Source organism: Lithobates pipiens, unplaced genomic scaffold (genome assembly GCF_037356315.1).
Source record: "Lithobates pipiens isolate NorthernLeopardFrog02 unplaced genomic scaffold, aLitPip1_a1.2 Scaffold_8, whole genome shotgun sequence".
Lineage (NCBI taxonomy): Eukaryota > Metazoa > Chordata > Amphibia > Anura > Ranidae > Lithobates > Lithobates pipiens.
The window spans coordinates 498,580,477-498,599,658 of NW_027507903.1; the positions used below are offsets into that span (position 1 = coordinate 498,580,477).

The following is a 19,182-nucleotide window of genomic DNA, read 5'->3' on the forward strand; positions in this document are numbered from 1 at the left end:
ATTGGACACGCCGATCACGCTGTAAACGGCCGCTGTGATTGGCCGTTTACAGCGATCTGTGTTTGCCTGTCCCCGGGGGACACGGCAAACACAGAACTTCCGCGATGCGCGCCCGCGGCGGCGCGCATTGCGGAAGTAAACACCAGGCCGTCCAGGGACGGCCAGGCACGGGAAGCCGCCCGCCCTAAGGCCGGCATTCGGCTATAGGGCGGGCAGGAAGCGGTTAATTAGAAACAGCAGCAGATAACCTTGAACTCAATTGAAGTTCTTATCTATTACACAAAGCAGCATCTTGAAGCCATCCAAAAAGATCTTGGCCTCCCCCAGCACAGCATCATTCAGCATGTTCCCACCTGCTGGAACTCCACATTATATATGTTGCAGAGGATGCTGGAGCAGAATCTTGAATATCTATGTAGCAGAACATGGCAAGTTTACCACACCTCCAGCAGAAAAATGGGATATCATCTCAAATTTGATAGATACACTGGGCCCTATTGAGGAAGAAATTTGGATATCAGCAAGGCAGAGGCCTCCATCTCCTGCATCATCCCATGCATTGCTGTGCTGAAGATGGTGCTTCAGGCAGAGGGTCACACCACAACGGGGATCAAACCATGAGGCAATGCTTGGAGAGACGATTTGCAAAGATGGAGGATACATAATGTTTGGTGCCGGCAACACTGCTTGATCCCCAGTACAAGGGTAATGTTTTTGAAGGGGACACACTGAACAAAGCAAAAAAACTTTGCTGCAAGAAGAGCACGCTATTGTGTTCGAGCAACAAAAAAAGAGCCACCAATGGAGACGAAGGGCCAAAATGAACAAGGACTGGGGTAGAAGGGGGGGGGGGGGGGGGGGAGAGGAGGAGAAATCTAGTCTCTCTGGTCTTCTTGAGAAAATGTATGCAAACATTTTGGGGGCTCATGGAACTCCTGCTGAAGAGAGTGATGAGCACTCCATCTGAGCAGTTGGAAAAGTATCTTCATGAGCCACTGATAGACAGACGGACTGGTCTGCCACTGGAATGGTGGAAACAGAATGTATCCCACCTGTGCCACCTGGCACAACAATTACTCTGTCCACCTGCCTCTTCTGTTCCCAGTGAAAGTATTCAGTGAGATTGGGGTCATCTATGACAAGAAGAGGAGCAGACTCACATGAGAAAATGCAGAGAGACAGTTTCCTGAAGAGAATTTAAGTGATGGATGCGGGTGAAGAAGAGAATCAGGCAATGGAAATGAAGCGAAAAGCCTAAAACCAAAAGATAATATGCAATTGTTTATTGTTTACAAATTTACCTCAGTAACGGCCATTATCTATTATGTGGATTTCTTTCAAAAGTTGATTACCTCACCTGTTTTTGTGTATTTTTAAGTTTTTTTTTTATCTAAAAATGACATACAAGTGCACTGATTGGAGGCTTGTTGTGTACTTCTGTTTAATAAATGCTTAAAGTGGTTGTAAACCCTTACAAACCACTTTGACCTACAGGTAAGCCTAGATTAAGGCTTACCTGTAGGTCCAAGCAATATCTCCTAAACCTATATGGTTTAGGAGATATTTGCCCGAAAACGGGCACCGCTGTCTACGGCGCATGCACCGTAGACAGCGCCGCGCAGGCGCACTGAGCGCGGCAGTTCCAAGAATGGAGCTGCCGCATTTGTCGACTCCCACGCACGGGAGTGACGTCATCGCGGCTTCGCCGAATGACAGCGGCGGAGCTGCGAGACGCCACCAGCAAGATGGATGCGGCGGACTACAGGGGACAGCGGCGACTTCGCTGGCTCCTGTGTCAGGTAAGTGACACATAATGGGCTACTATGCGATGCATAGTAGTCCATTATGCTTTACCTTTGCAGGGAAAAAAAGAGGAAGTAAACTCATCAGGGTTTACTTCCTCTTTAAATTTAAGCAATTTTCTGTATCCCTTCTTTATTATTTAACTTAACTGTTAGATTTTATGGAGATCGGGGGGGGCCTAAAATATCAGCGTCATATAATCAGACGCCCCCATTTCTAACTATTGCATCGGCCAGAGAAAAACACATATTAGTCGACCTCTAGTTAAAACCCAAGTTAGGTTTTTATCACGGTCTGCGTGCTTATTTAAAAGCTTGTCATTTTCTGTACCATTAACAATACAGTAACAGAGGTACAATGTGATGGAAAATCTCCCCAAAAATTCCCTCTCACTTCCATTTAGACAGATCAGATGGCAGACGCTGTCCATTTACAAATGACCGCCCATAGAGCAGAGAGAGCTCTGTCCATTTCTGCTCTGCAGAAACTTGTTGGACACGGATACATTATCCGCCCCCTCTGCTTAGCAGGGGATCAGCTTAGATACCTATTGGAAAACCTGGATTATATTAAAAATAAATAAATAAAAAAAGAGGAGTTGTGAGCAGCACTCATGACTCATCTTGCTTGTCAATTTCCTGACAAAGGATATGCATGCACTGGAAGAGGACGCTCAGAAAATTGTGCAGCGATACAGTGAAGGTGTCCGCCCACTGCCGGGAAAAGTAAGTGGAGAAGGTTGGATTGGCATCCGGTGCTGGAAGGAAAGGGAGAGCGAACCATTCTTTCCACTCAGCCTGGTTCTGCAGCTCTGGTGCTTGTTTTTGGAAGAAGTCTTGGGCCTTGTCTGTCCGACTGCTCTGCAATGCAACCATAGCACAGAGATACAGTTATAGTGGGGTTTTATAAGATAAACCTATCACTATTACCATCTGTTACTATAACAAAAGTGTGCCTATTCCAGAACATACAAGATGCAAGGTTAGAGATATTACAAACAATGCTAAACAGCGTCTTTACCTGCTTGTACCAAGTTGAAATCTAGAATTGTGGTCTCTGATGCACATATGTAAAAAAGACTGCAAGAATATATGAAATGCGGCTTTTGGCATATAAATGGAATAAATGAAATGCAACAACCCTGGCAGGGTCATCTGGCTCCTCAGTTCCTAAGGCAGCAAAAGCTTGGCTCTGGCCCAAAGCTGAACGCAACCCTTCCCTTCAGTCTTGCACGGGTATACAGGCTCTGCTCCTGTACTAGTATTTCAATTTCACTGCACAATGTCACCTTCTCACAGTGTGCATTAGAAGATGCCTCAAAATTAGATAGTGCCCATCACTTTTCTGGGCTTGCAGGACATCCAGCATAATTTCCTCTCCATCCTGGCCCACCCCTTTTATTCACTGTATTTCAGTCATTAGCTCAGCATCAGATGTGGGTGTTAGTTGAGGCAGCCTGCCTATGAAATGCCTGCTCACCCAGATGGATTTCCTCCCATTGCAGCATATTTGCACAACTCATCCCAAGAACCAGCCAACTGCTTGTATCAGAGGGCTCTGGGGAGAGGTACTGAGACAGGATGCTGTGAGGTTTTCTGGGAGCCCTGCCAGACCCTCCCACCGGTCATGATCTGCCTGTAATGCATAGAGAAGCACAGAGACTCAGTGGTGACATTGGTGGGTATGTACTGAAAGGCTTCATTTTAGATTTGTATTACTATATTGATAAGCAGTGAAAGGAGGAACCAGGGAAGGCAAAATACTTAGCTTTAGACTCTCTAGCTTTAACTAAAAATAAGTTGCTGACAGTCTTATAAAGCAGGCACCTAGAGCTACTCGCGCATCCCTGCAACAGCTTTCAGTGTCTCACTCACTTCACTCAAAACTTAAGCTGTTCTGACTTAGACAAAGCTAAAAGTTTTTTTTTTTTAGTCTAATGCATGCTCTGCATTAGGGTAAATAAAAAAAAAAAAAACACAAATCGTGTCAGCAACCCCCAGCACTGGTGCCAGCGGACGCACTATTAACCCCCAGCACTGGTGCCAGCGGACGCACTATTAACCCCCAGCACTGGTGTCAGCGGACGCACTATTAACCCCCAGCACTGGTGTCAGCGGACGCACTATTAACCCCCAGCACTAGTAAATCAGGGAGACTGTTGCACAATGTCACAAATTAGAATGTGCAATCTTGTCCAATGGCTAGTTACCTTATCACAACAATCATAAATGTAATTTTTCTGTGCAGAAAATAAAAAATGGCTACCTGTACTGTGCAGACAAGGTAATAGCGGAATAGGCTAGTCTTCAGCTTGTTGACAGTTGGCCGATACACATCCTCCAATCTGCTGAAAAGGCGTCGCTCCAGATATCCCCAGTATTCCAGAAGTCCATTAAGGTCATAACTCTGGATAAACTGCAGCAGCTGCTCCACAATCCTGTCCACCTACAGCGAGAAAACAGCAGACATTGGGCACACAAAAATGTTTGAATTTTTTTTAATTTTTAATTTTTTTGCATTAAAAATAAAAAACATTAAACACAGTAGAAATTAAAGAAGAACTGCAGTTTGCTCACATAATTTGTAATAAAAACATCTTTGCCATTCTGTAGCATACCTCCAACCACTTTGCATATTTTATATGTACGGTGTTTCTTTACTTGCCAAATATGCTGCAGAAATCTCCCAGAGTCTGGCTGAATCCATTTTTAACTGTGGGCAGCTGCTGCCTGTTCACTTGGATTTACACAGAGGCACACCTCCAGCTCTGCAGCTCTCATTGGCCCCCTTATGACTCATCTCCCCTCCATTCCAGGCAAACAGAGAGCTGTGCATGATGGCATAATCCTAGGCTCATTACCAGACAAGAAACAGGAAGTGGGCTGTATAAGGCATTTACTGGCAGAAAAATAGTTTTACTGTCCAAAGTTAAATACAAAGGGCAGAAGATTTAATAGATGGAAAGATGAAAAAAAAATGACTGAAGTTCTGCATTAAAGTAGATGTAAACCCTAAAATGCTTATGTTTATTTCAGACTGGCTGCTATGGGTTACTAACCTATTATATTAGCCACACGTTTTAATGCTACAGCTTGGTTTACTATAAAAATCAATTATACAGTAAAACCTTGGACTGTGAGCATAATTCGTTCATGTAAGTACTGAGCATCAATTTCAAAAGGTTTTATTTTACAGGTTATCTTCTACATCTAAATTACTAAAAGGACAGCGCTGTCCTAAGTGTGAACTTAGGTCGTGTGTAATCCCAATATAAAAATCAAATATTATCACAATGCCACAAATCGTAAAAGAAAAAAGTGCCAGTGAGTACTACTACAAAAAATGAAAACAAAAAATCTAGTAATAGAAAGAAGAAATGATACATATATGTATAGTAACGTCTGTAACCACAACTCAATAGGTGCAAATGAATACCTTATAAATTTAGCTAACAGACGGTAATGAACAAAATCTTAATTCAAGTGAAAAGACATATTAGATTATTGACAAATTTAATAATGTAATCACATAAAATTGCCCAATTGATTAAAATCAGTCCATAAAGGTAAAAGTAAAACACCACGTGTCAAAATGTAATATTAGCGTATTTCCAAGATCTTGTTCAAAAAAAATTCCAGCAGCTCAGCGACTGTAAACGTGCACCACCACCATAAGTGAGAATTGGCTCCTTACCAGATGCTCTAATATTGTATGCTCTAAAAGTCAGACCAGGCTGTATGCACTCCTCAAGCGTCCATAGGCTCCACCCATAAGTCAAATCGTTGAACAGTCAGATTCCAATATTTGACAATAACCGGTCAGCCATAAAGAGGAGGAAAAAAACTCCAAATGGTGTAAAAACGTTTTATTAAAATAATAAAAAACAGAAAATGCACTTACAAAAAGTCAAGCACAATGGGGCATGTCACAGTAGGTAGCGCCGGCCGGACGCAGATCCTCTACTCCAGTACCCTTTCACCAGTTATTCGTTTAGAGGCAATAATTAGCGTGTCACACGCTATTTATTGCCTCTAAACGAATAACTGGTGAAAGGGTACTGGAGTAGAGGATCTGCGTCCGGCCGGCGCTACCTACTGTGACATGCCCCATTGTGCTTGACTTTTTGTAAGTGCATTTTCTGTTTTTTATTATTTTAATAAAACGTTTTTACACCATTTGGAGTTTTTTTCCTCCTCTTTATGGCTGACCGGTTATTGTCAAATATTGGAATCTGACTGTTCAACGATTTGACTTATGGGTGGAGCCTATGGACGCTTGAGGAGTGCATACAGCCTGGTCTGACTTTTAGAGCATACAATCTTAGAGCATCTGGTAAGGAGCCAATTCTCACTTATGGTGGTGGTGCACGTTTACAGTCGCTGAGCTGCTGGAATTTTTTTGAACAAGATCTTGGAAATACGCTAATATTACATTTTGACACGTGGTGTTTTACTTTTACCTTTATGGACTGATTTTAATCAATTGGGCAATTTTATGTGATTACATTATTAATTTGTCAATAATCTAATATGTCTTTTCACTTGAATTAAGATTTTGTTCATTACCGTCTGTTAGCTAAATTTATAAGGTATTCATTTGCACCTATTGAGTTGTGGTTACAGACGTTACTATACATATATGTATCATTTCTTCTATTACTAGATTTTTTGTTTTCATTTTTTGTAGTAGTACTCACTGGCACTTTTTTCTTTTACGATTTGTGGCATTGTGATAATATTTGATTTTTATATTGGGATTACACACGACCTAAGTTCACACTTAGGACAGCGCTGTCCTTTTTAGTAATTTATGTGAGCAGATATATTTTTTGGGTATATAGCAGGACGGCAGCAGTATTGATGTGTGCACAAAGACACGTTCTTTTCGTTTCTTTTTTCTGAATAGTAGATGGTAGCGCGATTTTTTCACTTATTTTCCTCTTTATCTTCTACATCTCCATACTACTTATCTCCTTCGGCCTCTTTCAGTCATTTTTTGCTTTAGCGTCGGCTGCACATCAGCTTCAGACTGACTGCTAGGGGTTTGTGACCCTTGCGCTGGCCTATTTTATAAGCCTCGTGTTTTAATTCTACAGCTTGGTTTATTATAAACCAGTACACATGATGGTTTAACTAGAAGAAAATATTTGGTATAAAGCGATTACCTTTTGTACCACCACCCCCTCCCTTCAGAATGTAAGCGCTACGAGCAGGGCCCTCCCGTACCTTTTGTATTAAATTGTACTGCAATTGTGTTGTTCCCCCCATACATTGTAAAGCACCACGTAAACTGCTGGGACTATATGAATTGCGTATAATAACAATAAATAATAATTTGGTATAGTCATTATCACGTCTAGTTATAGTTATAAGTCTGGAATGGAAGGTGCCACCCACAAATTTACCAGCTACTTGCAGAGTATTGATTTTAGGGCCAAAACAACTAGAGGTCTACCGATATATCGGCCGATATTTGCCGTTTTTTAAATAATCGGCATCGGCCGATAAAAAGCCGATTTAGAACTACAGCGGGACTTTGAAATGACTTCTGTAAGAAGTCAGTGTGAGTTGCCCGAGTCTTCATAGCAACACTTTCCTCCTCTCTGGGCAGACTGCCAAGAAAAGAACTAAATGATACAATGTTTACACTGAATGAATGAAATCATCTCAGTGTGTACAAGTTCTCAGTTTAACCATTTAAAGACTAAATCTTTTCTGACACTTGTTGCTTACAAGTAAAAATCCTGTATTTTCTGCCAGAAAATCACTTAGACCCCCCCAAAAATTATATATATTTTTTTAGCAGAGATCCTAGGGAATAAAATAGCGGTTGTTGCAATATTTTATGTCACACGGCATTTGCACAGAGGTCTTTCAAATGCATTTTTTTGGGAAAAAAATACACTATTTAAAAATAAAATAAAAACAGTAAAAGGTAGCCCATTTTTTTTTTCGTCCAAAAGTTTTGACTACCTGTTTTTATTTAATACATAGGTTTTTTTTTTTTTTTTTTTTTATCTAAATCATACATACAAGTAAACTGATTGGAGGTTTGTTTTGTTTAATAAATGTTTAAATGTAAGAAATTTTCTGTATCACTTATGAAGACTGCTTTCACACTGGAGCGGGCAGGCGTTGATGGTAAAACGCAAGTTTTAGCGGCTCTTTACTATCATTTTAGCGGTGCTATTTGGCTGCTAGTGGGGCACATATAACCCAGCTAGCGGCCAAGGAAGAGGTTAAATGCGCCCATGAAGCACTGCTGCCAAATCGCATTGCATGCGCTTCGGCAGTGGTGCCCATTCATATCAATGGGTAGGAGTGGTGGAGGAGCGGTATACACCACTCCAAACGTGCTGCTTGCAGGACTTTTTTTTTTAAGATCCTGCCAGCGCATCGCCTCAGTGTGAAAGCACTCAGTCTTTCACACAGACTGCAGGGGAGCCATTTTGCAGGCACTTTACAGGCGCTATTTTAGCCCAAAAGCGCCTGAAAAACACCCCAGTGGGAAAGGTGTGTTAGATCAAGGGGGATTAAAAAAATAAAAATAAAAAAGGAAAAAAATAAATAAATAAAATAAAATCGGCCTAACAAATCGGCCCAAAAAAAATAAATAAAAAAAAAAAAAATAAAATCGGCATCATATATCGGCTATCGGCCGCCATGATTTCTAAATATCGGCATCGGCCAGAGAAAAACCCATATCGGTCGACCTCTAAAAACAACTAATCGCTTCGAAGTTGTCGACTATTTTCATAATCAATTAAATCGGTCAGCTGATTAGTTGTTTTGTTTACATATCAGGAAATACAGTGCAGCACACATACAGCTCAGTACACCATCCATACATGAAAGTGTCTGAGAAAATGTGAATGTGTGAGTAGCTATGCATCATGGGACATGTAGTCCTGGGCAGGAAGTGAGGGGTTATAAAGCAGAAGTTTTTTTTATCTTGCTATTGGGGCACTCTGAAAGCAGGAGGACCACCTGAGAGGAGGGGGGAATCAAGGCTGCTCTGTGCAAAACCATTATATAGAGCAGGTAAGTATAACACTTTTTTTTTTTTTTAAACAAACACTTTAAAGACTGTGTGCAGGAAGATCAGCATCTGAACCCAGAGAAGGTGGAGGCTGATAGACAGGGGGTAGTATAAAGGCATTACAATTACATTTAAAGTAAACTTTTACCAGTATTGTAAATTACATTTAAAATGATCATATCCATGAAAAAAAAAAAAAAAAAATGCAAATCGCAGCAAAATTGCAAATGAAAGAATGTAGTTTGAAAATTTCACTTGTTAACATTCAGTTTTAGAATGAATGTAATTTCTGAAGGAAAACCACATACACTGCCTGAAAATTCCTTTGACCAAGAAATTCTCTATTCTGCTCCTTTGAATTTTCCCATCACTGTGGTCAAAAACGACCATCGATTTGACTCCACCAACAATTAGAAAATTGAACGGACGTTCTTAAAAATAAAAATAAATAATATTAACCACTTGCCGACCAAGCCATAGCCAAAAGACGGCTACAGCGTGGTCGTGTTTTTCTGAGAGGGCGTCCATGGACGTCCTCCCAGAATCTTGCAAGCCCCCTGGGGCGTGCTCCCGCAAAGATCTGTGACCGTCGGGTCCAGAAGAACCGGTACATCACGGATAGCGGTAAACGGCCGCTGGTAGCCGCCGTTTACCACGTGATCACTCCGTCAAATGATGGAGCAATCGCTTGTAAACAAGCCGGCGTCATGTCATGATACCAGTTTCTCCATCCCTCCCCTCTCTGTACTGATTGATACAGTACGGGGGGAGAGGGGGAGAGATTGCAGCAGCGCTGTGAGCTGGATTTGTAGTGCCCACAGCCCAACACTCTGCAATACATTTTAACAGAAACAAAGATTTTTTTTTTATCAAATTTTCAGTCTTTGATTTATAGCGCAAAAAATTTAAAACCCAGCGGTGATTAAATACCACCAAAAGAATGCTCTATTTGTGTGAAAAAAAGGACAAACATTTCCTATGGGTACAGTGTTGCATGACTGAGTAATTGTCATTCAAAATGTGAGAGCACCGAAAGCTGAAAATGTGTCTGGTTAGGAAGGGCGCCCAGTGGTCAAAAAGAAGACATTGTTTTTGTATGGCCAGCACACATGACAACACCTGCCTATGACAAGGTAGTCTGTCATACATAAGATTCTGTCTGAAAATTGGCAAAAGTCTTTTTTTTCCCCCCCTTCAATAAAAAATTTGCTCCGAGTCTGATATTTATCAGATTCACCCTCTAATAGTATATACAGTATATCTCTTCTATCTGTTATTCTCAGAGTGGATTAGAGATGTTGCTCCCTAACCATATATTAGTCGATTATGTATATTTTACCACTGCATATAGGATATTTAAGAATTGCCTTTTTTTGTTAAATTTACATATTTGTTAAAATTATATGCCACACTTTTAAGGTAATCCTCCGATTAATTGAAATAATAAATTGGCCAACTAATCGATTGTGAAAATAATCGTTAGTCGCAGCCATAATTGATTCAATATTTTAGTTGGTATTGCAGTGCATGGTTACTGTGGAAAGCATCGATCTAGCTAAAGTATCTAAACCCGAGAACAAAGCCTGATTTTTTTTTGATTTTTTTACAGAACAAGCTGTCCTGCAGATGTACCAGTTAGAAGGTTAAAGCATTTGTTACCCCAACACTTCATGTGGCTGCTGTACCATGTACTTGTATGAGAAGGTCTCCTGTTCTCTTTGTATTGCTTCCTTTGTGTAAAATCACGGTTTTACCAATCACTCTGCTTCCCCATTAAAATTGACCACACCAAGCAGGAGAGCACACCATGGTCAGCTCTCTAGCTCTACTGGGAACTCAGCCTGCTCTCCTCCAATGATCAGACTTATCCCAACACACCCCCAAAACTGCACAGCCATTCACTGGCAAGCTCAGTGTGCTGCTGCTTTTCCTCCTCCAGCTCTTATGCAGCTGAGAACAGAGGGAATGTGATCACGTATAAAAAAAAAAAAAATGTAAAGGGTATTTTTATATATATATATATATATATATATATATATATATATATATATATATATATATATATATATATATATATATATTTTTTTTTTTTTTTTTATAGCTATACAAAAATGTTTTGCCTTTAATTTCTATTTTAAACTGAATCGGTTGTTTTACACAGCGATAGTTTACAATCACTTTAGGACAAACCATTTACATACTGACAGGGGTGCTTACAATGATTCGTTTTTATTTCGCTTCCTGTAACTGCTGATAAAAGTTTTAGCTGCAGTTGACCTGAAAATGTGTTTAGTGTATTTAAAATCTGTCTGTTTCTCCTTCATCTAGAATGGTGACACTAATACAGGAAGTGTGTTACTGGCCAGATCACAAGGTGAAAACAGATGAAAAGGCCTAAAAAAGGAAAACTAAAGCAGCCAACATATCTAAGAATTGGTAAACAGCAATAGATCACATTTTTGGTTTTGGGCTTAAAAGGGGTTGTAAAGCTTTGTTTATTATTTTCTAAATAGGTTCCTTTAAGCTAGTGCATTGTTGGTTCACTTACCTTTTCCTTAGAATTCCCTTCTAAATGTTTTTTTTTCTTTGCCTGAATTTCTCACTTCCTGTTTCTCCTCAGTAAACTTCACACCATCATCCGAGCGGTGTTTAGTCAGCCAGAACAGTTTACTGAGGAACAGGAAGTAAGAAATTCAGACAAAGAAAAAAAAAAAAAAAAAAGACATTTACAATGGAAATTGAAGGAAAAAGGTAAGCGAACCAACAATGCACTAGATTAAAAGGAACCTATTTAGAAAATAAAAAACACTTTAATCCCACCATTACTGTAAACACGAAGTCGGCACTACACAGTCATGTGACTAGCCTGCAGAAGGATAGTGCTGCAGAAACTTCAATAAGGATACCCTATACTTTTATTTCAGCCTGTCATGTCCAACATTTATAAAATGTAGCCAAATCAGCACATAGAAAGAATTTTTTTTTATTGGATATAGTGACACTACTGACAATGGGCATGGAAGGATTAAGCAGTCATCACAGCAACACGACCTACATTATGCAACAAAACAAACCCGCTTGCCCTGAGCTGCTACTATAATTTTTTGATGGATATCAATGCATGGCTAAAAAAAAAAAAATCTGGAAGGGAACTGAGGTGTAACGGAAAAACAAAACCAAACAAGGAGTGCCACATTCTTACTTACCCGGAAACCTTTCTCCTTGTCAGTTTTAATATCTGCTTCAAAGTGTTTCAAGGTGCTGGTAAACCCTCGGAAAGTGAGGTACTCTCTCACCAGGTCATCCGTACGCTCCACGGCCGACGTCATCCCAGGGGCTGTGCAGGTTATTCTGGAGACTACAACAGAAAAAAAAAAAAAGTTTTAACTAAAAAAAATAAAAAACCCACACAAACACAGTTATGTACCTGTTAACTGATTTTCCAGGAATCTGGAAGAAAAAATTAAATAAAAGGGGGGGGGGTATCTGCACCCCTTCTGTCTCCTCAGTACTGGAATATAACAGAAGGTCTAAAAAAAATAAAAATAAAAAAAAAAAAAAATAAATACAAAAATAAAACATCATACAATAAGACAGTAGCAAGCAACATAATCAACAAAGGTGACCGTAAAATATCCCAAAAATACATAATTATCAGGGAAACTGTGCTGTCCTGTAAGATTCCTGGAAATTCAGTTAACCACTTGCCGACCGCCGCACGCCGATGTACGTCGGCAGAATGGCACGGGCAGGCATAAGCACATACATGTACGTGATTTGCCTCCCGCGGGTCGGGGGCCCGATCGGGCCCCCGCCCGGTGCCTGCGGCGGTCGGTTTTCGTTCGGGAGCGATCCCGGACGAGGGGACGGCCATTCATTCATGGCCACCCCCTCGCGATCGCTCCCGACGAATGGAAATCCCCGGTGACATCACTTCCTCTCCTGTAATGTAAACACAGGAGAGGAAGTGATGTATTCTCTCCTCCGTGTCGGTATTTTTCGTTCCGACACGGAGGAGAGCGGATCAGTGAGTTGCACCAACACATCCCACACACAGTAGAACATGCCAGGCACACTCACACCCCCCCTTTACCCCCCGATCACCCCCCCAATTACCCCTGCCCCCCAGTCACAGTGACACCAATGTCATTTTTTTTTTATTTTTATTTTTTTTTGCATTGGTGTCATTTGTGACTGTAATAACTGTTAGGGCAGTTAGGGTTAGCCCCCTTTAGTTCTAATGTACCCCCCTAACCCCCCCAATAAAGGTTTAACCCCGTGATCACCCCCCGTCGCCAGTGTCACTAAGGCTGGGTTCACATTGCAGCGGTTTATGAGAACGAATGTGATTCGCACCGCACTGCAGTGCAAATCACATCCGATCTCTGTGCGATTCGAGTTCAGCCATTCGCCGCACCCGCCGCACCCGCCACACCCGCCGCACCCGCCGCAAATTCGCACGGGACCCTTTTTTTGGCCCGCAGCAGAATCGGATCGCATGGGTGTTCACACCATGCGATCCGAGTTTGCAGATCGCACTGCGATATGCGAACTGATCTGGGGGTGTCAGTAACATTTCACTGACACTCCCAGCAGTTCGCATAGGGCAGTGTGAACTGCCGCCGGGAGGCATGCGATGCGGGAACCCGCCGCGGATTCGCGGCGTTTCCGCATCGCTCCAGTGTGAACCCAGCCTAATAAGCGATCATTTTTCTGATCGCCGTATTAGTGTCACAGGTGACGCTAGTTAGGCAGGTAGGTATTTAGGTTCGCCGCAGCTTTTTATAGCGCTAGGGACCCCCATATACTACCGCATAAAGCCCCCTGATTGCCCCCTAGTTAACCCTTTCACCAGTGATCACCATATAACTGTTACAGGTGACGCTGGTTGGTTAGTTATTTTTTTATAGTTTCAGGGCACCCGCCATTTATTACCTAATAAAGGTTTAACCCCCTGATCACCCGGCAGGTGTCATTTGTGACTAATAACTGTTAGGGCAGTTAGGGTTAGCCCCCTTTAGTTCTAAGGTACCCCCCTAACCCCCCCAATAAAGGTTTAACCCCGTGATCACCCCCCGTCGCCAGTGTCACTAAGGCTGGGTTCACATTGCAGCGGTTTATGAGAACGGATGTGATTCGCACCGCACTGCAGTGCAAATCACATCCGATCTCTGTGCGATTCGAGTTCAGCTATACAGATAGTATGGCTGAATTCGTGTCGCACCCGCCGCAAACTCGCACGGGACCCTTTTTTTGGTCCGCAGCAGAATCGGATCGCATGGGTGTTCACACCATGCGATCCAAGTTTGCAGATCGCACTGCGATATGCGAACTGATCTGGGGGTGTCATTAACATTTCACTGACACTCCCAGCAGTTCGCATAGGGCAGTGTGAACTGCCGCCGGGAGGCATGCGATGCGGGAACCCGCCGCGCATTCGTGGCGTTCCCGCATCGCTCCAGTGTGAACCCAGCCTAATAAGCGATCGTTTTTCTGATCGCTGTATTAGTGTCACAGGTGACGCTAGTTAGGCAGGTAGGTATTTAGGTTCGCCGCAGCTTTTTATAGCGCCAGGGACCCCCATATACTACCGCATAAAGCCCCCTGATTGCCCCCTAGTTAACCCTTTCACCAGTGATCACCATATAACTGTTACAGGTGACGCTGGTTGGTTAGTTATTTTTTTATAGTTTCAGGGCACCCGCCATTTATTACCTAGTCTCACTAGTGTACCCCTAAATTTAGGGGTGTCTACTTTCTAAAATGGGGTCATTTGGGGGGGGGGGGTTTGTGCCATCTTGGCATTTTATGGCCTTCAAAACTGTAACGCCCTTAGAAAGCCTGAAGGCGGTGCTTGGTTTTTGGGGCCCCGTACGCGGCTAGGCTCCCAAAAAGTCCCACATATGTGGTATCCCCGTACTCAGGAGAAGCAGCAGAATTTATTTTGGGGTGTCATTTCACATATGCCCATGGCATGTGTGAGCAATATATCATTTAGTGACAACTTTGTGAAAAAAAAAAAAAGTTTGTAATTTTCCCGCAACTTGTGGCAAAATATAAAATATTCCATGGACTCAACATGCCTCTCAGCAAATAGCTTGGGGTGTCTACTTTCTAAAATGGGGTCATTTGTGGGGGTTTTGTGCCATCTTGGCATTTTATGGCCTTCAAAACTGTAATAGGTAGTGAGAAGTGAACTCAAAAAATTACGCCCTTAGAAAGCCTGAAGGCGGTGCTTGGTTTTCGGGGCCCCGTACGCGGCTAGGCTCCCAAAAAGTCCCACATATGTGGTATCCCCGTACTCAGGAGAAGCAGCAGAATTTATTTTGGGGTGTCATTTCACATATGCCCATGGCATGCATGAGCAATATATCATTTAGTGACAACTTTGTGAAAAAAAAAAAAAAAAAAAAAAAGTTTGTAATTTTCCCGCAACTTGTGGCAAAATATAAAATATTCCATGGACTCAACATGCCTCTCAGCAAATAGCTTGGGGTGTCTACTTTCTAAAATGGGGTCATTTGTGGGGGTTTTGTGCCATCTTGGCATTTTATGGCCTTCAAAACTGTAATAGGTAGTGAGGCGTGAAATCAAAAATTTACGCCCTTAGAAAGCCTGAAGGCGGTGCTTGGTTTTCGGGGCCCTGTACGCGGCTAGGCTCCCAAAAAGTCCCACATATGTGGTATCCCCGTACTCAGGAGAAGCAGCAGAATTTATTTTGGGGTGTCATTTCACATACGCCCATAGCATGTGTGAGCAATATATCATTTAGTGACAACTTTGTGTAAAAAAAAAAAAAAAATTTTTTTTTTGTCATTATTCAATCGCTTGAGGCAAAAAAATAAAATATTCAATGGGCTCAACATGCCTCTTATCAATTTCCTTAGGGGGTCTACTTTCCAAAATGGGGTCATTTGGGGGGGTTTTGTACTGCCCTGTCATTTTAGCACCTCAAGAAATGAGATAGGCAGTCGTAAACTAAAAGCTGCGTAAATTCCAGAAAACGTACCTTAGTTTGTAGATGTGACAACTTTTGCGCAAACCAATAAATATACAATTATTGACTTTTTTTTTACCAAAGACATGTGGCTGAATACATTTTGGCCTAAATGTATGACTAAAATTGAGTTTATTGGATTTTTCTAATAACAAAAAGTAGAAAATATCATTTTTTTTCAAAATTTGCGGTCTTTTTACGTTTATATCGCAAAAAATAAAAATCGCAGAGGCAATCAAATACCATCAAAAGAAAGCTCTATTTGTGGGAAGAAAAGGACGCAAATTTTGTTTGGGTACAACATTGCATGACCGCGCAATTACCAGTTAAAGCAGCGCAGTGCCAAAGTGTAAAAAGACCTCTGGTCATTTACCAGCAAAATGGTCCGGTCTGAAAGTGGTTAATAGGTACATAACTGTTTTCCCCAAGTTATCTTCCAGGACTTAACATGAGAGAATTGAATAGAAATACCTACATTGGTGTGGTACTGCTGCTTGCAAGACCTTCCTGCGAAACACCTGATCATTAATGGAGGCTAGGTCTAACCAGTAGCGTTTGGTGAAAGTACTAGGCTCCATTCACACTTGTGCAACTTTTCATGCAACTTTGGACATCAAAGTTGCATGACAAGTCGTTCCCAGCATTTTCCAATGATAACCATTCATATACGCGTGACTTAAAAGTTGCAGCAACATCAAAAGTAGTTCATGCACTACTTTGGTCTGACTTTCATGCAACTTAAAGGGTTATTAAACCTTTTTTTTTTTTTTTTTTTTTTTAAAACACAAGCTTATACTTATAATAAATATACAGTGATCAAGGAAGATCAAAAAAAGAAGAAGAGTCCACTTGTGCAGTGTGTCTTCAATCAGTATATCCAGTGACGATGTGATCCCTTCACCAATGAGCTAGTTGGACTCTCACCTCATCATATGGACCCCTGATAAATCAGATAGGTCAAAAACGCATGTTCCCATCAAGGGTGAAGTGTAGGGCTACAGCAGACCAAACGGAAGCGTTTCCAGATACAATTTCCTCAATGTCATCGAATCAACGTGATATCATGTATGAAAAAGAACAGGCAAATCTAGTGCTCTCCGTTTATGCCAATTTATTAAAACAGACGAATAAAAAACAAATTTCCACTCACATTTTCAAGCACTGATCTCCAGTGCTGAGTGTAAAGCAGGAAGTAACATGCATGGATCAGTGTGTCAGCTGGCGGATGACGTCACGACGCGAGTCACGTGGTCCGTACGCGTTGCGTCCCAGGGAGTAGGCGGGACTTCATCAGCGGTGACGGAATAACGTCGGACGGCCGCTTTATACCAACACACTAAATTTAAACCAATAAAAAACGGAGTTGTGCGCAAGACAAGTACCGCTAACAGCACGTAACGAACGTGACACCGGAACATACATCTGCGCTCACTCCAGACACAGAGAAAAGAGAGAGAATATATAAAATATATTATATGCGCTACAAAGAGCTAAAAAAAGGATAAAAATCAAACCAGGGGGAAGTATACATTAAGTCTGCTAATTGGCAAAGAAATAAATCCCGGTAATTTTCGCATAAAATATGCAAAGAAAGAACGGGATATTGCCTATGAGAGCAGTACATAATAATGAAACTAAATGAATCTCCCGGTAAGTCAAATATGACCAACATTAAAAACTAACAAATATACCCGCAAATGCCGCTGACGTCATCAGAAAGCTAAACTGATCCACACATGAAATAATAATAATAAACAAACAAAAATAAGTACATACAAATAAAAAATAGAGGCTTAAAATTCGCCCCGGTTAGGAATTTGAGTAAATTCCATACATATGTTAATATCCAAAAGTTTATTAGGAATCTGAACATGAAAAAGTATTTTTTATCTAACCCTGTTAGACAGGTGAAAACATTTGAAGATCAACACTCAAATCTCCGCAATAAATCTACGTTTAACCCTTTAAACACCGATAATAAGTTTTTGGAGGTTTTTAAGAATGTTGTTATAAATGATCTGGATAATCTTAAAGTACGTAAAGTAAAGGACCCTCAGTTTATTAAATTGGGAATGGAATCCCTTAGGAGCAGGGATGACATTGTCATACGCCCCGCAGATAAAGGGGGGGGATTGGTGATTTTAAATAAAATTAATTATATGTCTGAAATGAACAAACTTGTCAGTGATACTGACACTTACCATATTTTGAATAAAGACCCTATGTTACAGTATAAGGATGAATTACATTGGCTAATAGAAGAAGGGAAAAATAAAAATATTCTAAATAAAAAAGAGGGATCTTACCTTGACCCATTTTTCTGCCGAACCCCTATTATATATAGCCTGCCAAAAATCCACAAGGATTGTGTGAATCCACCTGGCAGGCCTATTGTCAATGGTATTGACTCTATCTCCTCGAGAGTGGGTCAGTACATTGACACTTTTCTACAATCCCTGGTATTTAAAACCAAAGCATTTCTTAAAGATACTAAACACATTATTCAAATTCTTGAGTCATTGGAAATTACGGCTTCCTGTTTTCTTGTGACAGCCGATGTCGGCTCACTGTATACTATCATAGGACACAGTGATGCGCGAGCTTCAGTACAGTGGGCTATGTCCACTTACTCCGATTTATCGGAGTGCCACAAAAAATATATCCTCAAATGTTTAGATTTCTGTTTATCTAGGAACTATTTTTGGTTTAATCATCAGTTTTATCTACAAGTAAGGGGGGTTGCTATGGGGGCTAAGTTTGCTCCCAGTGTGGCCAATTTATTTATGGCCCACTGGGAGGAGGATGTTGTCTTTCGGAATCGCCCCAGGGAATTAATTTGCTACAATAGATTCATTGATGACCTCATCTTTATATGGGATGGTGACCGACGAGGATTGGATGAATTTGTCAGCACTATGAACACTAATGACAAAAACATCCAGCTATCATGGAATATTAGCCAAGAACGGATGGTGTTTCTTGACCTAGAGATCATTAAAGCAAATAATGGGCTAGTATTGAAAAACCATTTCAAGCCAACTGATCGGAATTCGTACATTCCCCTGGGGAGTTGCCACCATAAGTCTTGGTTATGCAACATCCCCAGGGGACAGTATGTCAGATTGAGGCGGAACTGTTCCCATATGGATGACTTTGTGCATCAAGCCCATACTTTGTCTTCTAAGTTCCAAGAAAAGGGATATGATCCATCTGCTCTTGAACATGAAATATCTATGGTCCAGCAGATGGATAGGTCCCTTTTGATTAGAGATAAGGTAAAAGAATCAGGAGTGGAAGGGGTTAATTTTCGAATGGTCCTTGACTATAACGTACAATATAAAAAA

At 41.3% G+C, this 19,182-nt stretch overlaps 1 protein-coding gene across 1 annotated transcript in view; it reads right to left on the bottom strand.

Annotated features, from left to right (window-relative positions):
* WDR91 (WD repeat domain 91) overlaps positions 1–19,182 on the bottom strand; it is an 86,212-nt gene that overhangs the window by 58,301 nt on the left and 8,729 nt on the right. Inside the window, exons 2-4 of the mRNA XM_077469188.1 lie at positions 12,048–12,199; positions 4,069–4,248; positions 2,456–2,663 (exon numbers count right to left, since the gene is read on the bottom strand). Of these exons, the coding sequence (XP_077325314.1) occupies positions 2,456–2,663; positions 4,069–4,248; positions 12,048–12,170 (511 nt within the window). The 5' untranslated portion in view covers positions 12,171–12,199. The remainder of the gene's footprint in view (positions 1–2,455; positions 2,664–4,068; positions 4,249–12,047; positions 12,200–19,182) is intronic.